The sequence below is a fragment of the Camelus ferus genome, chromosome 22 (genome assembly GCF_009834535.1).
Source record: "Camelus ferus isolate YT-003-E chromosome 22, BCGSAC_Cfer_1.0, whole genome shotgun sequence".
NCBI classification, from domain to species: Eukaryota; Metazoa; Chordata; class Mammalia; order Artiodactyla; family Camelidae; genus Camelus; species Camelus ferus.
In genome coordinates, this window is record NC_045717.1 from 24,619,167 (window position 1) to 24,636,824 (window position 17,658).

Genomic DNA, 17,658 nt, shown 5'->3' on the forward strand with positions numbered 1-17,658 from the left:
CGGAGGATGGGAATGCGGCTCCTCCTTCCTCCCCCTTCCCACCCCCGTTTCCGGCGGAAGCGGCCGCAACAAGGGAAACTTTATTGTTCCCGTTGGGGCCGCGAGGATGTCGGTGAATTACGCTGCGGGGCTGTCGCCGTACGCAGACAAGGGCAAGTGCGGCCTGCCGGAGGTGAGCGCGGCCGGGGGTCCCGGCGGCCGTCCCCAGGGCCGTGACCTGGGCGGGGCCGGCCAACAGCGGGGTATTGTGGGAATATCAGGAGACACTGAGGCTAGACAATGGGAGGGACTTCCCAGTGGGGAGGGGGCGGGAAGTGACGCCCCAGCGCGCCCCAGGACGCGTACACGCCCAGCTCTGGGTCGGTCAGGCTGGGACTGAGAGAAGGACCCGCGTCCGAGACATCTTGAAGTAATGATGGGAGAGCAGGGGATGTAGTTCCAGGCGGAAGGGGCAAAGGCGGGGAAGTGAAAATAAACTTGGAGAACAGATTTGGCCAGAGAGGTTTCCAGAACGAGGCCAGGATGGGCCTAAAATGCGAAACTGGGGCGTTGGCACTATCCTGAGGGTGATGAGGAAGGGTTTTGACCTGGAGAGGAACCTGGAGGATTTAAGTCAGAAAGATCCTCTGGCCACACTGAGAGGAGGTCCTTCCATACACCAAGACCTTGGCCGGGTCACATCCCTTCTGGCCTCCTCTCGCTTTCTGTAAACTGGTGGGAAGATTGCCGGCATCCCGAAAAGGCTAGGCGGTTCATTCTGAGTCAGGGGTCAGGAGTCAGGCATTTAATGAACTCTCTGGTGGTGTGAAACCCCACTCTTCTCTCCTGTGTTTCATTTCATTCCATACACGTTTATTGAGCACCTACCGTGCACCAGCCCCTTTCTCTGCCCTGGGGCCACACTGGGGAACCAGACAGGCCAAACCTCCTGGTTCCAGCCGGGAGACTGATGAGGAGCAAATAAATATAAGAAGTCAGATGGTGGTATGTGCTATGGAGGAAAGTAAAGCAGATGATGAGGAGAACTGGGGGCTGCACTGAAACCAGGTGGTGGGGAGACATCACTAAGATAACTATTTTTTCCCCTAATTTCAAAAATTGTGGTAAAATATACATAACATAAAATTTACTGTCTTAGCCACTTTTAAGTGTATGGTTTAGCAGTATTAAATACATTCATACAATCTTGTGAAACCTTCTCCACCATCCATCTGCAGAACTTTCTCATTTTCTCAAACTGAAACTTAGTCCCCACTAAACACCAACTCTCCATCCCCTCCCCCAGCCCCTGTCACTCACCATCTACTTTCTGTCTCTGTGAATCTGACTCCTCTAGGGACCTCACATAATTGGAATCTTACAGCATTTGTGTTTTTGTGTCTGGCTTATTTCACTGAGCATAATGTCCTCAGGGTTCTTCCATGTTGTAGCATGTGTCAGAATCTCCTCCCTTTTAAAGGCTTAATAACATTCCCTTTTATGTATAGACCATGTTTGTTTAGCCGTTAATCTGTTGATGGACAGTGGGGTTGCTCCCACGTTTTGGCTACTACAAATAATGCTGCTATGAATGTGAGTGTACAAATGAGATGACTTTTGAGCCAAGACCTAGTGGAGGTGAAGAGGGAGCCATGTGGGTGTCTGGGCAAAGGGCATTCCATACAGAGGGCACAGCCCACGCAAAGGCACTGAGGCTGGACCACACCTTGCGTGTTGGAGGAACAGTGAAGAGGCCTGTGTGGCTGGAGCAGAGTGAGTGAGGGGGTGAGAGGGAGGAGGGAGGGCAGGGAGGAGATAAGGCAGGTGGTGTAGGACCTTGTGGGCCTTGAACAGAACTTGGGCTTTTCCCTTGAGAGAGATGGGAGCCCTGGAGGGCTGTGGGTGGAGGAAGGACTTGATGACAAACTGCCTTTTCCCATCCATTCTCCTCCCCGTGGGCAAAGACAGGGCAGTTCAGCCTGTGGCTTGTGGCCTTGCACTGTGGGACATGTTTTGACCCCTCCCTTCTGCTTTCTCTCACCCAACAGGTCTTTGACCCCCCTGAGGAGTTGGAGCAGAAGGTGTGGGAGCTGGCGCAGCTAGTCTGGCAGTCCTCCAACGTGGTGTTCCACACAGGCGCGGGCATTAGCACCGCCTCAGGCATCCCCGACTTCAGGTCCATGGGTGTGGAGGGAAGTTGAGGCAGGGCCTGCCATGCTACCAGGGGCTTCCCTGTGTGCTCACAGATGCCCAGGCATCAGAACCTTTCCTGCTGCCTTCCCTCCCACTGAGTCTGGGGTGATCAGTCAGTCACCTGGGGTGTTGGGGAAGGGAAAGACCCCTCCTTTTTAAGCCTATCCCATTAAATCATACCCAACATTCCATGCACAACCCATTGGCCAGAACTTGGTCACCTAACCATACCTAGCGGCAAGTGATGCTGGGAAATGTAGTCTTTTGTCTAGGCTCACTGTGTTTGGTTAAATATTGGGGTTCTATTATTTCCATAGAAGAAGGGGACAGTTAGCTCCATACTCACTTGCAAATATTTTTCTATCTGACCTGGTGGGGCAGGTGGTTTAACCACGCGGACCTCCGTTTCCTCACCTGTAAATGAGGTGTGAGACCAGATGATGTCTGACGTCCCTGTGCTTCACGCAGCCTGTGTCAGACAAGAGTCTTGTTGCTGAAAAGCAGGGGTCTCAAACTGGTGGCCCCTGAGTGGCTCCTGTAGGTGCTAAGTTTGCAACCCTACCCCGTAGGGCCGGCCTCTTGCATTTATACTCTCTTTCTAAGGCCTCTCAGGCCCCCAGCACAGACTCTCACAGCAGAACAGATTCCTCATTCTTGGAGGAATGATAGAATTCTAAGGTGTGATGCTCATCCCCCTTCCATAATTGCCACGGCTCCCCATTGCCACACAGGAGAGTTCCAAGTACTTCAAACTGGAAATCGAAGCCCTTCCTGACCCAGCCCTGGATCCTCTCTCCAACCTCAGCCCCTGCTGCTCCCACAGCAGCCACCAGACCACTCACAGGCTGTTGCCAGCCCCCTGGCCTCTGCGTACCTCTTCTGTCTGAACTGCCCTGCCCTTTCCTCTCTGTTCAAGAGACAGCTCAACCTCCTCTCGGAAGCCTTCCCGCAGTCTCACAGAGAGCCCTCACCACTTCCACTGGGCCGCCCCAGCTTTGGGTCCTCCCTCTGCCTCAGCCCTACAGGGCTGGAGGGCCTGTGTCCACCTGTGTGTCTCCCAACAAGACTGAGGCCTCCTCAAGGGCAGGGCCTGGGTCCACTGGGGCCCCAGCATCACCCAGCACAGGGCCAGGCTGAGTACAGCAGCAGTAAGGGTTTGTTGAATAGTTTCTGCCCTTGCATCCCGCGTTCTCCCTCCTTCCTTCCCCTGGACCCCATCTTTGTCTGTGTCACTCTCTCTCTGTCTCTCTCTGATTCTCCATCTTTCTCTGCCTCTGTTTGTCTCTCTGTCTACCATTCTCTCCCTCTATCCTCCTCTCTCCCTGCTCCCTAAACTCTGTCTCTCCTACCTGCCGCCTCAGGGGCCCCCATGGCGTCTGGACGATGGAGGAGCAGGGCCTGGCACCCAAGTTCGACACTACCTTCGAGAACGCGCGGCCCACGAAGACGCACATGGCACTGGTGCAGCTGGAGCGCGTGGGCCTCCTCCGCTTCCTAGTCAGCCAGAATGTGGACGGGCTGCATGTGCGCTCCGGCTTCCCCAGGTGCACCCGGGGTCCAGCCCTGCTTGGCCTTGGGTGGGCCGCCCCCTCCCCAAGCCTCAGTTTCCTCATCTGTAAAATGGGCTTTGATGGTAGCCCCTCCCTCTCAAGACCAATGTGGTGCTTCAACTGGGAGAAAGGTTTGGTGCCCAGCTGTCACTGCCAGCACCTCCTGGGCACCTCTGGAGAACTGAGGAATCCCCTCCTCCTAGTCCCCAGGCAATTCCAGCCCTGATCCCTGCATCTCGCTCGGCCTGGGCTCCGGGGTCCCTCCTTCTCCACTAAGCGTCTTCCTTCTCCTCCCACAGGGACAAGTTGGCAGAGCTTCACGGAAACATGTTTGTAGAAGAATGTGTCAAGTGTAAGACGTGAGTGCTGCGGAGGGTGCGGGCGGGCACACAGGGTGGGGACCACCCGGGGCAGGCTCTGTACAAGGGTCTCGAGAGGTGAACTAGAGATGAGGGCGTGACCCCCCCAGGGTGGGACCTGTGGGCATGTCTTCCTCCTGGGGAGGTGTATTCACTTCCTGTGGCTGCTGGGACAAACTGCCATAAACTGAGTAACTTAAAACAGCAGAAATTGAGGGTCTCATAGTTGCGGAAGCTACAAGTTCAAAATCAAGGTGTTGGCAGGGCCGTGCTCCCTCTGAAACCTGTCGGGAGGGACCCTTCCTGCCTCTTCCAGCTTCCGGGAGCGGGTGGGCTCTGGGCGTGGCTCCCGCTGCTGGTTGGCAGCCTCACAAGTGTGAGCATCTCAGGGGGGAGAGGTGCACCGGGCTCCCCTGCAGCTGGAATATTTGAGACCAGTTGGGCCCCAACTTTAAAACATTCTTTTTCTCTCTAAACTTATTTTGAAAAAATTTAAACCTGTGGAAAATTCACAAGAACCTTACAATGAACTCACACTTCACCTAGACCAGGGGTCACAAACTTTTCCCGCACGGGGCCAGATGGTAAATGTCTTCAGCTTTCTGGGCCAGACTCTGGCATGACCGTTGGCTCTGCCCTTGTAACGTGAAAGCCACCGTAGGCAACACATCAAGGAATGGGCGTGGCTGTGTGCCAGTAAAACTGTTACAAAAGCAGGAAGCAGAGGGCTGAATTGGATCCTCGTGGCCATAGTTTGCTGACCCTGAAAACCTGGATTCACCAGTGTCACTGTTTTGCCACGACTTGTTTCTCCTTCTCTCTCTGTGTTGCTAGGATTTGCTGTACTGTTCAAGGGGCAGATTTCCTCATCCTTTTCCCTTAAATCCTTGAGACATTTATCTCCCAGGAGACACAGTGCAGTTACTAAAGTCGGGAAATGTAAAAACCACAGAAGGCGATGATTCAATCCTCAGTCCATATTCCCAGTGTTCCCTGGTCCGGGACCCAACCCAGGGAGCCACTGTCAAGTCTCATCCATCTCCTTTATTTGGAATAGTTCCCACCTTTCTCAGTTTCCCCAGCTGTGGGCCTTTTGAAGCAGCCAGGCCAGCCCCCCCAGACCCCCATGCTGGGTTTGCCGGATGTCTCCTTGTGTTTAGATTCTGGTTGTGTGGCCCCTGCTTTCCTGGGAGAACAGCTCCCCACAAAAAAGCAAGAGGCATCCAGGTGGGGCCGCAGGGTGGGCGCACAGGAGGGAGCAGGCGGTGGGCTGACTCACTTTTACCCCGACACAGGCAGTACGTCCGGGACGCCGTCGTGGGCAGCATGGGCCTGAAGGCCACCGGCCGGCTCTGCACAGTGGCCAAGTCAAGGGGGCTGCGGGCCTGCAGGTGAGCGGCCCTCCGCATGCCCTGGACCCCAGGAGAGGTGGTGGGTCTCCCTGCTGACTCCCCAACCCTCCATCGCAGGGGGGAGCTGAGAGACACCATCCTGGACTGGGAGGATGCCCTGCCTGACCGGGACCTGGCTCTCGCCGACGAGGCCAGCAGGTCTGACGGAAGACCAGCCCAGGGTGGGGCTGGTGGGGGAGGGGGCAGAAACAGCCAGCTGCAGCACAGGGGACACCAGGAAAGGATTCCAGAAAGAAGCAGTCCACACCCTCTCTGGGCCTTGCTTCCCCTGTAATAGTGGCAGCTCCTGTATACTGAGCCCTCACACCCCTGGCCCTGGCTAGAGGCCTCTCACACACCCTCCTCATCACAGCCCAGGGAGGGGGCTGCTTGGGGCCATTTTACAGACGAGGAAACTGAGGCTGCCACAAGTTGACTCCTCCATCCATGCTGCCCAGCCAGGAAGGGACTGAGCCAGGATTGGAACCCAGGAGTCCCACATCAGCAACTCTACCTCTGCCAACCCGGGTGGGAGGTTCAGGCAGAAGGGAGGCGGGAGGGGTAGGATTCAGGGCAGGTCAGGAACGCGGTGGCTGGGTGCCCTGCCGCCGGCTTCCCCGCCTCCCTCCCCCCACGCCCCCCCCCCACACCTCAGCCTCACAGGGCAGGAGGAGGACTGCAGATACCCTTGCCAAGGGGCTCAGACTCATCATGCCTCCCGGGCCCCAGGAACGCGGACCTGTCCGTCACCCTGGGCACCTCCCTGCAAATCCGGCCTAGTGGGAACTTGCCACTGGCCACCAAGCGCCGCGGAGGCCGGCTGGTCATCGTCAACCTTCAGCCCACCAAGCATGTACGTTCCAGAGCCCGGCCCTGACCCCTAACATTGCTGTGGGCCCCCACAAGCCTTCTCCTGACCGGCCCCCACCCCTGCAGGACCGTCATGCCGACCTGCGTATCCACGGCTACGTAGATGAGGTCATGACCCGGCTCATGAAACACCTGGGCCTTGAGATCCCAGCCTGGGATGGCCCCCGCGTGCTGGAGAGGGCGCTGCCGCCCCTGCCCCGCCCGCCAGCCCCCAAGCTGGAGCCCAAGGAGGAGACCCCCGCCCAGCACAACGGCCCAGCGCCTGCCAGCCCCAAGCAGGAGCCCACAGTGGAGCCCTCTGCCCAGCACAACGGCTCTGGGCCCGCCAGCCCCAAAAGGGAGCGGCTGGACAGTCCTGTCCCCCACAGGCCCCCCAAAAGAGTGAAGGCGGAGGTGGTTTCCAGCTGACCAGGGGGCCTGGGGAGGGCGGGGCTTTTTATAGAAACTATGGATTCTTTTTTTTCTTACTGGTCTCACTTTGTTACTTGTCTCTGTCCTTGGGGGGAGCCCTCAGGGCGCTGAGAGCTGGGCTCCAGACTCCGGGGCAGACTTGCCCTTCATTGCACCCCCCTTTAGCTCTGGGGGCCTGGGAAGGAGCATCCTCGCCCTAAACCCTGACCCTGGAGCTCACACCCCCGGCACCTGCTCCTCCCCCAGGCCCCAGCCCCTGACTCAGGATGTTCTTGGGAGGTGTGGCCAGGCCCTCTCTGGTTTCCAGCCTAAACAGGAATTAACTCCCTCTGCCCCCCAGGTCCTCATACTCCCCAACCCCTGCCTACTCCAAAATGGCCTTCATAGTCCCTCCACGAGGGAAAGGAGGCATAGCCACCATTTAGGAGCCAAACTTCATGGCAGGACAGACAATAGAGGTTGCACTGCCTTCGGGGCTGGAGGGACAAAGAGGTGGGTCCACTTGGCTTCTACCAGGCTTCCAGAAAAGCCTTCAATGCAATAAAAGCAGAGTTTCTTGCATCTGAGTCTGTGTTTAACATCCACAACTTTGTGCCAGGTCCTAGTCCCCGGGAGCATGAGTGTGTGGTCCTCTCGCCCCCTGGAACGTCTGCCAGTGCGTCCTTGCAATCTAGGCCTGGGGTGAAAGAGGGCCTTACCAGCAGCTGGCATTCCTTGAGCCCTAAGACTGTAATTGTTATTAGTGTGATTTCTTAATATGTGCCCTCTGCTACTAGGCTATGATCCCTTCTAAAGGGATGAGAGAGGCGGCGTCTCCTCATCGCGATTGAAATCCTCCGGCACCTGCGCAAAGCAGGCAGCGCTGCGGCGGGCGACGCGTTAAGGGAAGAGCGCAGGCGCAGTGGGGGAGGGCTCAATCCTCCCCTGCTGCGATCTTAGGCGGGTCTCATCTCTTCCGACGCCTCCGTTTCCTCAACCGGTAAACAAGCAGGGTGGACAGCCCGGCCCCCAGGAAGGCAACTGCCGCAGACCTTCCGCGGACACCCTTGAAGGGCCTCCGGGGCCCTCCAGAGCCTCCAGAACCCTGCGCGCCGCCCGTCACCGCTCTCCAAGGTGCTGAAGACGCCTCTGGCGCCTCTCTTTTCGCCGCTCCAGCCTAAGAGTCCAAGGTCTCTCCACCTCACTCCTCTCCATTCTAGGCCCTCCAGTTCTTCCTTATGTAGGTTGGAGAGCCCCAGACTCTAATTCAGCCCCTACCTTACTCTGTCTCCACACCAGACGTGTTCTGTCAAAATACTTTATTAAAGATCACGGCAGTCTTAGAAAAAGGGGTGGCTGTGGGCCATGGCTGCCTGGAAGTTCAGAGCTCAGGCCGTGCTCCGGGACCAGCGTCCCTGCAGTCTTGGCTGCTTCCTCCCCACTGTGTGCGAGGGGGCAGGAGGGAGTCCCTGGGGCGGGGATTTGTTGAGGCCTGGTATGTATATCTGTCTGGGTCTGTGGATCAGTCTGTGCGTGTCTTCCTGTCTCCTCCTGCACCTGGGTCTGTGTGTGTTTCTCAGGCTTTGTGGCCCTATGGTCACCCTGTGTCTGAGTGTCAGTTTCTGCATATGCCTGGGTCCCTGGGTCTGTAGCTGTGAGTCTATGCATCTCCGTCCTGGTATCTCCTCAGGGGTCTCTCCCTCACCTGAAATCCCCGGGCCTGTCACTGTCCACTGCAGCACCCTCGAGCAGAGGGGCCTGGGGTCATGTCCCCGTGGTGCTCACAGCTCCCCACCCGCCGCCTCCAGCCCCACTTGTCCCGGGCTGAGTGCTGGCTTAGGTGGAGCACAGTCCAGCAGGGTGGCCCGATCCAGCTCCTTCATCTCAGTGCCCTGGACCAGGGTAGAGTTGTCTAGATCCTCTGTCGAGTTGTCCACAGACGGCGTGTCCCGGGGTCCCCAGTACCCCCCGGGGCTGCCTGGAGACCCTTCCTGAAGTACACCAGCCTCGGGCCAGGGTCCTGGGGCCTCGGAGCTTGGTGCAGCATCTGGGGCCACTCGAGATGCACCGTCGTTGTGCAAAGTTCTGGAGAAAACTGAGCAAGGGTTGGGGAGGCATGAGGGATGGGCTGGGTGGGGGGTTGGTGTCCCTTATTTCCTTAGCTCCCAGCCTCAGGGAGCAGTTGCAAGGGGTCCAGTTCCCCAGAGACCCAGTATGGGGGCTGGGGAGCCAAGGGGAGTGTGCCCACGGTGAAGCCCAGAGAGGTTTTGAGGGAGGACTGACCCATGTCCACCTACCTCGCACAGGTGTGAAGTCTCCTGGGCTCTCAGCTTTGTTGGAGGCGAAAGGGCTGATGGAGGGGAGGACGATGAGGGCGAAGGAGAAGAGCAGGACCTGGCAGAGATGGGAGCGGGGTCACCGCATCCCTCCCCCTCCCCTGTGAGCACACTCATCTCAGAGGCAGGGAAACCAAGGCCCAGAAGACTGGATCATGCTTGAGCTGGGGCTCAGGGCCATTCTCCTACTCACACTCACCTCCTCCCACAGGCCCCTTTGCCAAGGCCAAGGATCCCCTCGGAGCTAGGGGCCAGGACTCACCGCTATGCAAGTGCCTGTGTGAGCTGACTTGGTGGTGGACTGGACCACAATGGCCTGGAGTTTCTTCAGCTGCTCCAAGAGGGACCTTGGGGGAAATGGGTAGGCTTGGCTGAGCCCTACATGGCTGACTGGCTCCTTGTCCATTTTGTGAGTCCCCTGCCCAGCTGAGGGCTGAGTTCTGAATCCCATACATCCCTCAAGGCCCCACTGATTTTAAAAGTCCCAGACCCTCCCTCTTTGCTCCTATCCCCTTCCTGCCTCACCTCCTCCTTCTCTCCCCATCTCTCATTCTGCTCCAGACAAATAGTTCCCTCACTCTTCCTCCAACACACAAGCATTCCTGCCCCGGGGCCTTTGTACTAGCTGTTCCCTCTGTACCGAGGACACTGTTCCCCTGGGTCTTTTTGTAGCTGCTTCGTCCTTATCCATCAGGTGTCATCTCAAATATCACCTCATCTGATCTCTCTGTCTAAAACAGCCCCCTCTTACTTTTCTTCCCAGTGACAATCACTATTTGAAAGGTCTTTTATAATTTTTGTTTGCCTTGAGTATGTTTCCCACAACACTGAGTTCTTTAAGTGGAGGGGCCGTGTCTGTTTTGCTCACTGTTGGGGTCCCAGTGTCCAGAACTATGCCTGGCACCTAGAAGATGCTAAATAAAAATGGACTAGGTGGATGTACCCCATAGACAGAATCACCCACAGTTCTACACAACATACTCCTAGCCTTTGCCCATTCATATGCCAATTCCCCCACTGGGAGCATCTTCCATCGAGTGAACTCCTATACATCCTTCAAGGGTCCAAGTCCAAGTCCCCTCCTCTATGCAGCCTGCCCATTTCTAGGTGGAGCCCTTACCCCCTGATCTGCCCTGCCAGCACACAGGCTGTACCCCCATGTCCACCTCTCCTGCAAGAGACTGTGGAGCCAGCTCCCCCTGTCCTCTGCCCCAGCTGGATGAAGACTCACAGGTTCTGCTTCTCAAGATGTAAGACCTTCCTCTGAAGCTCCTGGTTCTGGGCAGTACAGGCTGACATCCTGCAGGGCAATGTCACAGAGACATTCAGAATATGCCTGTCATCAATAGGTCTAATTAATATCTCTTTGTGAGGCTCCACTTTATAGGCAGGGAACCCAAGGCCAGAGAGGGGAAGTCATTCATCCAAAGGCACCCTGGCAAGTCTGTGACAAAGCCAATATTCGAACACAGTTCTGCCTGGCTTCTAGGTGCCATCTTTGCATGGATGTGGGGGCTTTATTCCAGCCTGAGCACCCAGGATTGGGAATGGAATGCCAGACTTAGGCAGTGATGCTTCCCGTATGCATCCACCTGTGAATGTGGTCTTGGCCCAGACCACTCAGATGTAGAGTCAGAACTCTCAAATCCTGGCATGAGAATATGTTAGTCCTCATATCCCAACCAGGAAGGAGAATAAATTCCCCTACTAAAAGGCTCTCCTTCTAAATACATTATGGGATAAAGAAGAATCCACAGTGTAAATTAGGGAAGACCTAGGGACTGTATGGTAATGACAATGGTACAAATCCACATATGTAAGATGCAGCTAAAGCAGTGCTGAGAGGAAAATGAATAGCCTTAATACAGCTTCACCAGCTGAACGTACACATTTAAAAATTAGTGAATGAACAACAGAATAAACTCCCCACAAAAAAAAAAAAAAATCAGTGAAAGACACAATAAAGCTAAGAGTAGAAATAAAAGAACTAGAACACAAAAATACAGTGGGGTGAGAGGAAAGTCCAGAAATTCATTCTTTGAAAAGAATAATAAAATAGACAAACTTTTGGCAAGACTGATCAAGATAAAAAGCAAGAGAAGGCACAAATACACAATATGAGTTATTTAAAAGGGCATAACTATAGATTACTCAGAGCTTAAAAATAATAGAAGAAAACTATGAAGAATTTTATGTCAATATGTTTGAAGTGGACAACTTTCCAGGAGAATATGACATCCCAGAATTGACTTGAGAAGAAATAGAAAACCCAAAGAGACCTGTAATGTGATAAAATCACTTTTGGTTTAAAAAGTGAACTAGCTCAGCTCCTATGTTTCTATTAAAGAATGATAAGGAGCCTGCCGCTCAGTACCCTAAATGAGTTGAGAGAGGTGACTGGATGAGATTGGGGTGCACAATTCTTAAGTTGAGGAAATTCAGCCTTCCTTCTTCCTCACCCAAGGAAGCCATGGCAGCTCTCAGGACCAGTGATTCTCAGACAAGGGAAGTAAGTGTCCCATCTTCAAGCAGAGAGCCAGGACTAGATGGATGATACCGTCCTCTTTCTTGAAATCACATATGCTAGCAGACAAAGAAACCTCGAACCCTAGCCCTGTACCACCTGTAAGCATTTTTCATCCTTGCTATTCACATGAAAAACGGTCTCTCCCAGAGAAGGAAGCAGCTCTAATTTCATCAGGTCCTGAAAACTGTGACCTTAGCCCCACTGCATCCCTCTCTCAGAGTGAAGATCCCCCCGGAGTGCAGAGTCCTTGGGCCCCAGCCTTACCGAGTTTCCAGGCCGTCAATATATTCCTTCTTCTTTTTCCGGCTTTCTTGGGCCGACTGTTTGTTTCGGATTTTCCGGCGAATTTTTTTCAGCACTCTTTCCTCATACTGCAAAGTGACACAGGGAGGTGGCTGAGTCAGTCTGGAGGATCCATTCTCCCTACAACTTCACGCTGTTATCTTCCCATGGGAGCCATCCCAGACTCAGGGACCTGGGGGCAGACCCCTAATGACTTGAAGACCAGGTTTTCTGCCCCTGAATTCCTGCAGAGCCTCTAGGCGGGGGTTCTGGGTCCCAGCTCCCAATCCTAGTCGGTTACTGGGTACCGACTTTGTGCGCTGGTGAAATCGCGCCACCTTCTGGCCACCTGTGGGAACAGCGCCCTTCCCAGGGCTGGTTGTTATCAAGACTTAAAGATGTCTTCAGACTGGAAAGGCAAATTTGGGTATTGATGCTGAGTGAACAGGCTGGGTGGGGACTGTGGCCAGCCAGAGAGCCCCACTGAGTTGTCTCTGAGGATTATTTTTCTGGCTCCGATGACAGACACGTCCTAAAATTCTAATGCAAGAAACCTAAAGGTGAGACTCGTGGGCAGGTAGCTGCAGGAAAGGGGCAAGCCTGGGAGCCAGGGGCCCCGCTGGCTCACCTTGGTGAGGGGCAGCTGTGTGGGCAGGGTGATGCCTTCTTTGGCCAGCAGCTTCTTCTCATCCTCCGTCAGCACCAGCTCCTGGCAGTGCCCGGTCCCAGGTCGCAACAGGTGGGGGGCTGCCAGGTGATGTTGCTGTGGGGAAACCAGGAGAATTGCTTTAGGGTTAGTGAGAGCTTTGGGGAAATAAGACATCAGATCTGAGAAACTATCGATCCGTCTGCTGTAGCGTGCCCGCTGGCACTAGGGCTCAAAAGAACCAGCACACAGACCTCTGACCCAGCAATTCCACTTCCAGGAATTAATCTTACAGATACAAGTTTGTCATTTGTTTAACAAATAGTCACTCGACAGCTATGTATTTAGCACCTACTCCATGCCAGGCACTGCTCTGGGCTCTGAACATTCATGGCAATGCCATCTGCAACAGCAGAGGGGAAATCCAACAAACAGGGACAAGTTAAACAAGTGAGCCTCCGGGAAACAGGGGTGAAGGGCGAGTCTCCCCACGTGCCCATTTGTACATTTGGAACTTGGACTGTGTGAGTGCATTTGCCTATTGCAACAATTTTAAAATTAAATTTAAATTATGAAATAGAAACACTAAAAATTAAAGAATCTTGTCTGAGTGCCAAGTCTTAGCAATGTCACAGGGTGGAATGGGAGGCTCAGGAGTAAAGGGGGAGACTGGGGCAGGCTCCCATTCATCGGATCAAACTCCACTCCCTAGAATTCCGGACCATCAATCAGCACAACCATTGTCTCTCTTAGGGTCCAAACCTCAGTGTGCTCATCTGCAAAATGGGGATATGGTCTCCTACTTTCCAAGGTCATCTACACACAGATATGCAACATTAAATTTAATGCATTTACAAAGGCCAGTTAGCATTTCCAAAGTAGTCATTCACGTTTCCTATCCTTCAAGACCTGCTGAAGTTCTGCCTCCTCCAGGAAGCCTTCTTGGACTTGCCTCTCTCTTTATCGATACACTTCCATGAGTAGTCAGTTGTCCCCTCTTGACCATGAGGTCCTCAGAGGCTGAGTACACAGCTGGTGTTCACCTCACATCTCTTAAGTTGGGAGGGGCATTCTGGCCTTGTTTCGAGGTTGTCAGGACAACTTTGGGCAGCAGGCAAACTGGAGTTCAAATCCTGACTCAGCCACTTGTTTGCTGTGTAACTTTGTGGCTCAACCTCTCTGGGCCTTGGCTTGCTTATCTGTGAAATGGGGACACTAACTGGGTTGGCAGTTCTGGTTTACCGATAGAGGAAACAGATGGCCCTTGGTCAACATGCAATGGGCACAACAGGTCCAATGGGCCAGCCCAGGAATTGAGCCTGCAGCAGCTGTGTGACTTAGGGCAAATTACTGAACCCCTCTGTGCCCATTTGCTCCTATGTAAAACTGAGATAAGAACCTGAATCTTCATGGGTTGCTATGAATTAAGAGATAACCCATTTAACCACTTAGAAGCGTAGCCGGCCTATAGCAGGTGCTTGGTGAGTTTTAGCTATTATTATTATTTTTGAAATGGAGGCAGCGGGGCCCCCGGGACCGCGCGTCCCCCAGCCCCACTACCCCGGTTGGGGGCAGGGCGGCTCACCGTGGCCCCGCCGCTGCCGGAGAGCAGGAGGTCCTTCACCGTGGGGCTGCGGCGCGGGGGTGAGCTGGCCGGCCCAGCCCGCTCCTCGGTGTGCAGTCCTGGGCTCCACGCTTCTGACGGGGCAGGTGGGGAAAGAGACAAGGAGACAGTCGGTGGGGGGGGGGGGGGCCCTGAGGTCCCAGCTTCTACCTGCTTCCTCCAGCAAAGCTCCCAGTACTGACCTCGGTGTGCTAGGGACTTGTGGCGCAGCTTAGGACCCCCAGGCCTGGGTTGAAGGGGACAGCCCCAGCTGATGCCTCAGTCTCCCTCTGCCACAGCACAGGAACCCAAGTTCACCAGGACTTTATCAGGAGCCCACTGCCAGCCCAGGAGGGAGCGGCCGTTATCACCCAGGATTAAAGGCTAGATCTGCAGCCAGCCTGGCCTTATCTCCCCCCTCGGGGCAGGGACCAGGTCTGATTCACCTGTGGTTCCCTCCCACCAGGTACCTAGCACACCGTAGGTGCTCTGGAGAGCCCCAGACTTCAGTCAGACAGCCTTCGGTTCTAATCCCCGACCGGGCAGAGCTGTGTGACCTTGGGTAAGCGATGAAACGTCTCTCAGCCTTAGTTTTGTCAAGTCTCCAATGGGACAAATAGGAGCTCCCACCCCACTGCGAGGCTCAAGAGACAAAAGATGCCCTTCTGGGGGCGTCTTCTGCACGAGACTTGTTCCCCAAGTCCAGAAGGTGCACCCCAAGGCCTGAGCTCCTACGACCTCACACACTTTCACTGAGCATCTACTGGGACCCAGGCATGGGAGGCACAAAACAGAGGTTGCCAGCATGATGTCTGGGGCTGGAGCCAGCCTGGCAGGGTGGCATCCCAGCTCTGTGGCTCTTTTTTTCAAACTTTTTTTTAATGAAGATACTGGGTATTGAATCCAGGACCTCATGCATGTTAAGCACACACTCTACCACTGAGCTCCACACCCCCTCACCCAGCTCTATAGCTCTGACTCATCCCCTAACCATCTGCAAATTGAGCCCACAACAGCGTCCCAGCACCCACCTCAAAGGGCGGGTATGTGCGTACAGTGCCTGGAACAAGGTGAGGGTAGTGAGTGAAGACACGGAACTCACCCAGGTCTATGGCCACGGAGGCCTCGAGCCCGTGGGTTACTGGCCCAGGGTGCCTGGTGGGGTAGAGGGGCCCAGGATGGTAGGAGAGGCAGAGCTCCTTGCCAGACTCCGTGGTATGGCAGCTGACTGGGGTGGCAGCCACCCCACCACGTGGAGGGGTGTCTTGGGGGTCAGAGGGCAGATCTTCTGAGATGCCACTGTCACTGCCTGCAGGAGACCAGGTCGGGGAGTTGGGCACTGAATCTCCAGAACCCAGAATGGAGTTGAGGAAATCATCAGAGTCCGGGCCTGGCAGGACCTGCTGGGAGGGAGAAGGATGAGTGGGAATTAGGAGGCCTATGCTTTGCTTTGAATCACTGTGTGACTCTGGGCAAGCCACTGACCATCTCTGGGCTTCACTTGTCCCTTCTGCAAGGTGGAAAGAACTAATGTTCTTGCCTCTGGTGTTGGCGCCTGAACACAATCCGACTGTGTTGAGGCACGAGCCCCAAGCTGAAGTCTGAGCCCAGCTCCAAAACGCTGTGTGACCCAGGACAAGTTACCACCCCTCTCAGGGCCTCGGTTTCCCCACCTTTAAGGAGGTAATGTCACCTGCCCCTTAGGATAGCTGAGAGGTTAAGCACAATAACTTGCTTTGCTAAAATCGCCCACCACGAGCAGTGAATGCACAGAGCTGAGCGGAGTTCTGGCTCTGGCCCCCGGTGCCTGCAGTCGGTTATCACCTGATCATCGACGTGGCCCCAGTCCTCGCCCAGCTCTACATGTCTCAAGATGCCATCCTGCCTGTCAAACAGGAGATCCAAGAGCTCCAGGCTGTCGATGGGGCCCGTGGGACTGGTGGAGGAAGTCATCTGGGGCAAGGAGGGGACATTTGTGAGGTCACTTAGCCCCTCTCCTCCCCATTACCCATCTGCACACCACCCCAAGGTCCGTCCCACTCCAGTTCAGTCCCAGCTCAGTCCCCAGGTTGAACCTGCCGCTCCCACTTGCTAAGCCTCGGTCTCCAAATCTGTGCTGTGAGGCTGACCCAGACACTCTGCGGCCTGAGAGCCAATTTCTTTAAAAAGTGCTTGACAGATGCTCCCGTGGGGGTGAGCTGCCTTCTCTTATATCCCCATCCTGCCCAAATTCCCCCCTTCTGGAAGGGGGGGGGGAAGCTAGAAGAAAGACCAAGAGCAGCCCCAGAATGGAGGCACTATTTTGGTCACTGCATGCTCCCTCTGGGCCTCAGTCTTCCCATCTGTGCAATGGGGTGTGAGGTTCCTGCCAATTCTGAGAGCTTGGGGAGTGTTCCTGGCATAAATCCTCCCTCCCCCGTGGCAGGGCTCACCTTTCCAGCTGCTAAATCCCCATCCATGAGCCCGACCAGCTCTGTCTCCAGACACTTCTGCGTCTGCTCCGAGCTGGAGGCTCGCCCCACCACCAGGGCTCCCAGGCTCAGCCCGCTCCTCTCTGTGGCTCTGTCACCACCCTCAAAAGATGCTGAAATAGTCAGGAGGAGCTCCCAGACCACCCCCAGGTGCTGATTGGGGGACAGGCAAGACAGACAGGATTGAGGGCCAGTGACACCGGGGCAGGCTTGGGGGAGGGGAGGGAAGACCGTTATCTCGGTATTTTGTGCTTTTCCTGCCGGCAGAGGGCAAAGGCCAAAGTCTGGCGTGCTGCCGCTCTGCCATGACCTCTCCCCTACTTTCAGGGACTGTTTCTTGTCATAGTCCCTGGACATCAGCTCCGAGAGAGCCCGGGGTCCTGGCGGGGTCCTGTCTACTCCCAGGAGAGAGCAAAACCAAGACAGCCCAGGCCTCGGCAGAGCCATTCCCTCTGCCAGGAGCTTCCCTCCCCATCGCAGCTGGTGAGCCCCTACCCACCCCCCGGCAAGCCCTGCATGGCCAAACCAGAGCAACCAATTCCTTCTAGAATCCTCTGTCATTCATTTGTTCTCAACAAATATTTATTAGATCTTTTGGTGTGGGGAGGTAATTAGTTGGTTATTTTTTTAAATCTATTTATTTTTAATGGAAACCCTGGGGACTGAACCCAGGACCCTGCGCATGCTAGGCACGCACTCTAACCCTGAGCCGTACCCTCCCTTCAATAAATATTTATTGAGCCAAACTTATTCCCCCCTCAGGGCCTTTGCACTAGCTGTTCTCTCTGCCTGGAACTCCTATCCCCTCCACTCCAACTCTGGTCGCTCTGTTCACATATTTGTGAATGTTTGATATTTGTGGATCTCAGCCCAGACGGCTGAGAGGCTGTCTCTGACCCCCCAACAGAGAGGAGCCCCCATCCCGTGCTTCTTTATCACATCACTCTTTTCACTGAACCCCTCACTATTTGAAATTCTCTAATTTGTTCACTTGCCTATATTCCTCCCTCATTCCTCCCCTGCCCCTACCTGTAAGCACCTAGGGGCTAGAAGAGAGTCTC

The 17,658-nt window shown here is 55.0% G+C and overlaps 2 protein-coding genes across 7 annotated transcripts; one reads left to right on the forward strand and one right to left on the reverse strand.

The window, feature by feature from the left end:
• Nucleotides 1-59: 59 nt before the first annotated feature.
• SIRT6 (sirtuin 6) lies at nt 60-7,319 on the forward strand. 4 transcript variants are annotated; one of them, XM_032465916.1, is made up of 9 exons: nt 60-172; nt 2,028-2,155; nt 3,534-3,716; nt 4,022-4,081; nt 5,377-5,472; nt 5,551-5,631; nt 6,202-6,325; nt 6,409-6,519; nt 6,815-7,319. In XM_032465916.1, exons 1-9 carry the CDS (start codon nt 107-109, stop codon nt 7,295-7,297), a joined length of 1,332 nt encoding a protein of 443 aa, XP_032321807.1. In that variant the 5' UTR covers nt 60-106; the 3' UTR covers nt 7,298-7,319. The 4 variants fall into 4 exon arrangements, with proteins under 4 accessions (XP_032321807.1, XP_032321804.1, XP_032321806.1 ...); XM_032465913.1 differs by having other exon boundaries at nt 6,409-7,314; XM_032465915.1 differs by lacking the exon at nt 6,815-7,319 and having other exon boundaries at nt 6,128-6,325; nt 6,409-6,590.
• Nucleotides 7,320-8,034: 715 nt separating this feature from the next.
• On the reverse strand, nt 8,035-16,712 carry CREB3L3 (cAMP responsive element binding protein 3 like 3). 3 transcript variants are annotated; one of them, XM_032465910.1, is made up of 10 exons: nt 16,559-16,712; nt 15,951-16,079; nt 15,229-15,526; nt 14,109-14,221; nt 12,506-12,640; nt 11,860-11,966; nt 10,300-10,368; nt 9,331-9,415; nt 9,030-9,126; nt 8,035-8,827 (listed from the first exon to the last, which is right to left on the reverse strand). In XM_032465910.1, the coding sequence occupies exons 1-10, from the start codon at nt 16,583-16,585 to the stop codon at nt 8,514-8,516; spliced, it is 1,374 nt and encodes a 457-aa protein (XP_032321801.1). In that variant the 5' UTR covers nt 16,586-16,712; the 3' UTR covers nt 8,035-8,513. The 3 variants fall into 3 exon arrangements, with proteins under 3 accessions (XP_032321801.1, XP_032321802.1, XP_032321800.1); XM_032465911.1 differs by having other exon boundaries at nt 14,109-14,218; nt 15,229-15,529; XM_032465909.1 differs by having other exon boundaries at nt 15,229-15,529.
• Nucleotides 16,713-17,658: the final 946 nt, after the last annotated feature.

What these genes read in the sequence shown, in the direction of transcription:
- CREB3L3 (XM_032465909.1), bottom strand. Translation starts at nt 16,585, where the DNA reads ATGGATGGGGATTTAGCAGCTGGAAAG. An exon ending in CCGGCAGCGGCGGGGCCACG is followed by an intron (nt 12,641 to 14,108) that starts GTGAGCCGCCCT and finishes GTTTCCCCACAG; the next exon opens with CAACATCACCTGGCAGCCCC. An exon ending in ATTGACGGCCTGGAAACTCG is followed by an intron (nt 10,369 to 11,859) that starts GTAAGGCTGGGG and finishes ATTGCCCTGCAG; the next exon opens with GATGTCAGCCTGTACTGCCC.
- SIRT6 (XM_032465916.1), top strand. Translation starts at nt 107, where the DNA reads ATGTCGGTGAATTACGCTGCGGGGCTGTCGCCGTACGCAGACAAGGGC. An exon ending in GTGCGCTCCGGCTTCCCCAG is followed by an intron (nt 3,717 to 4,021) that starts GTGCACCCGGGG and finishes CTCCTCCCACAG; the next exon opens with GGACAAGTTGGCAGAGCTTC. An exon ending in GAATGTGTCAAGTGTAAGAC is followed by an intron (nt 4,082 to 5,376) that starts GTGAGTGCTGCG and finishes ACCCCGACACAG; the next exon opens with GCAGTACGTCCGGGACGCCG.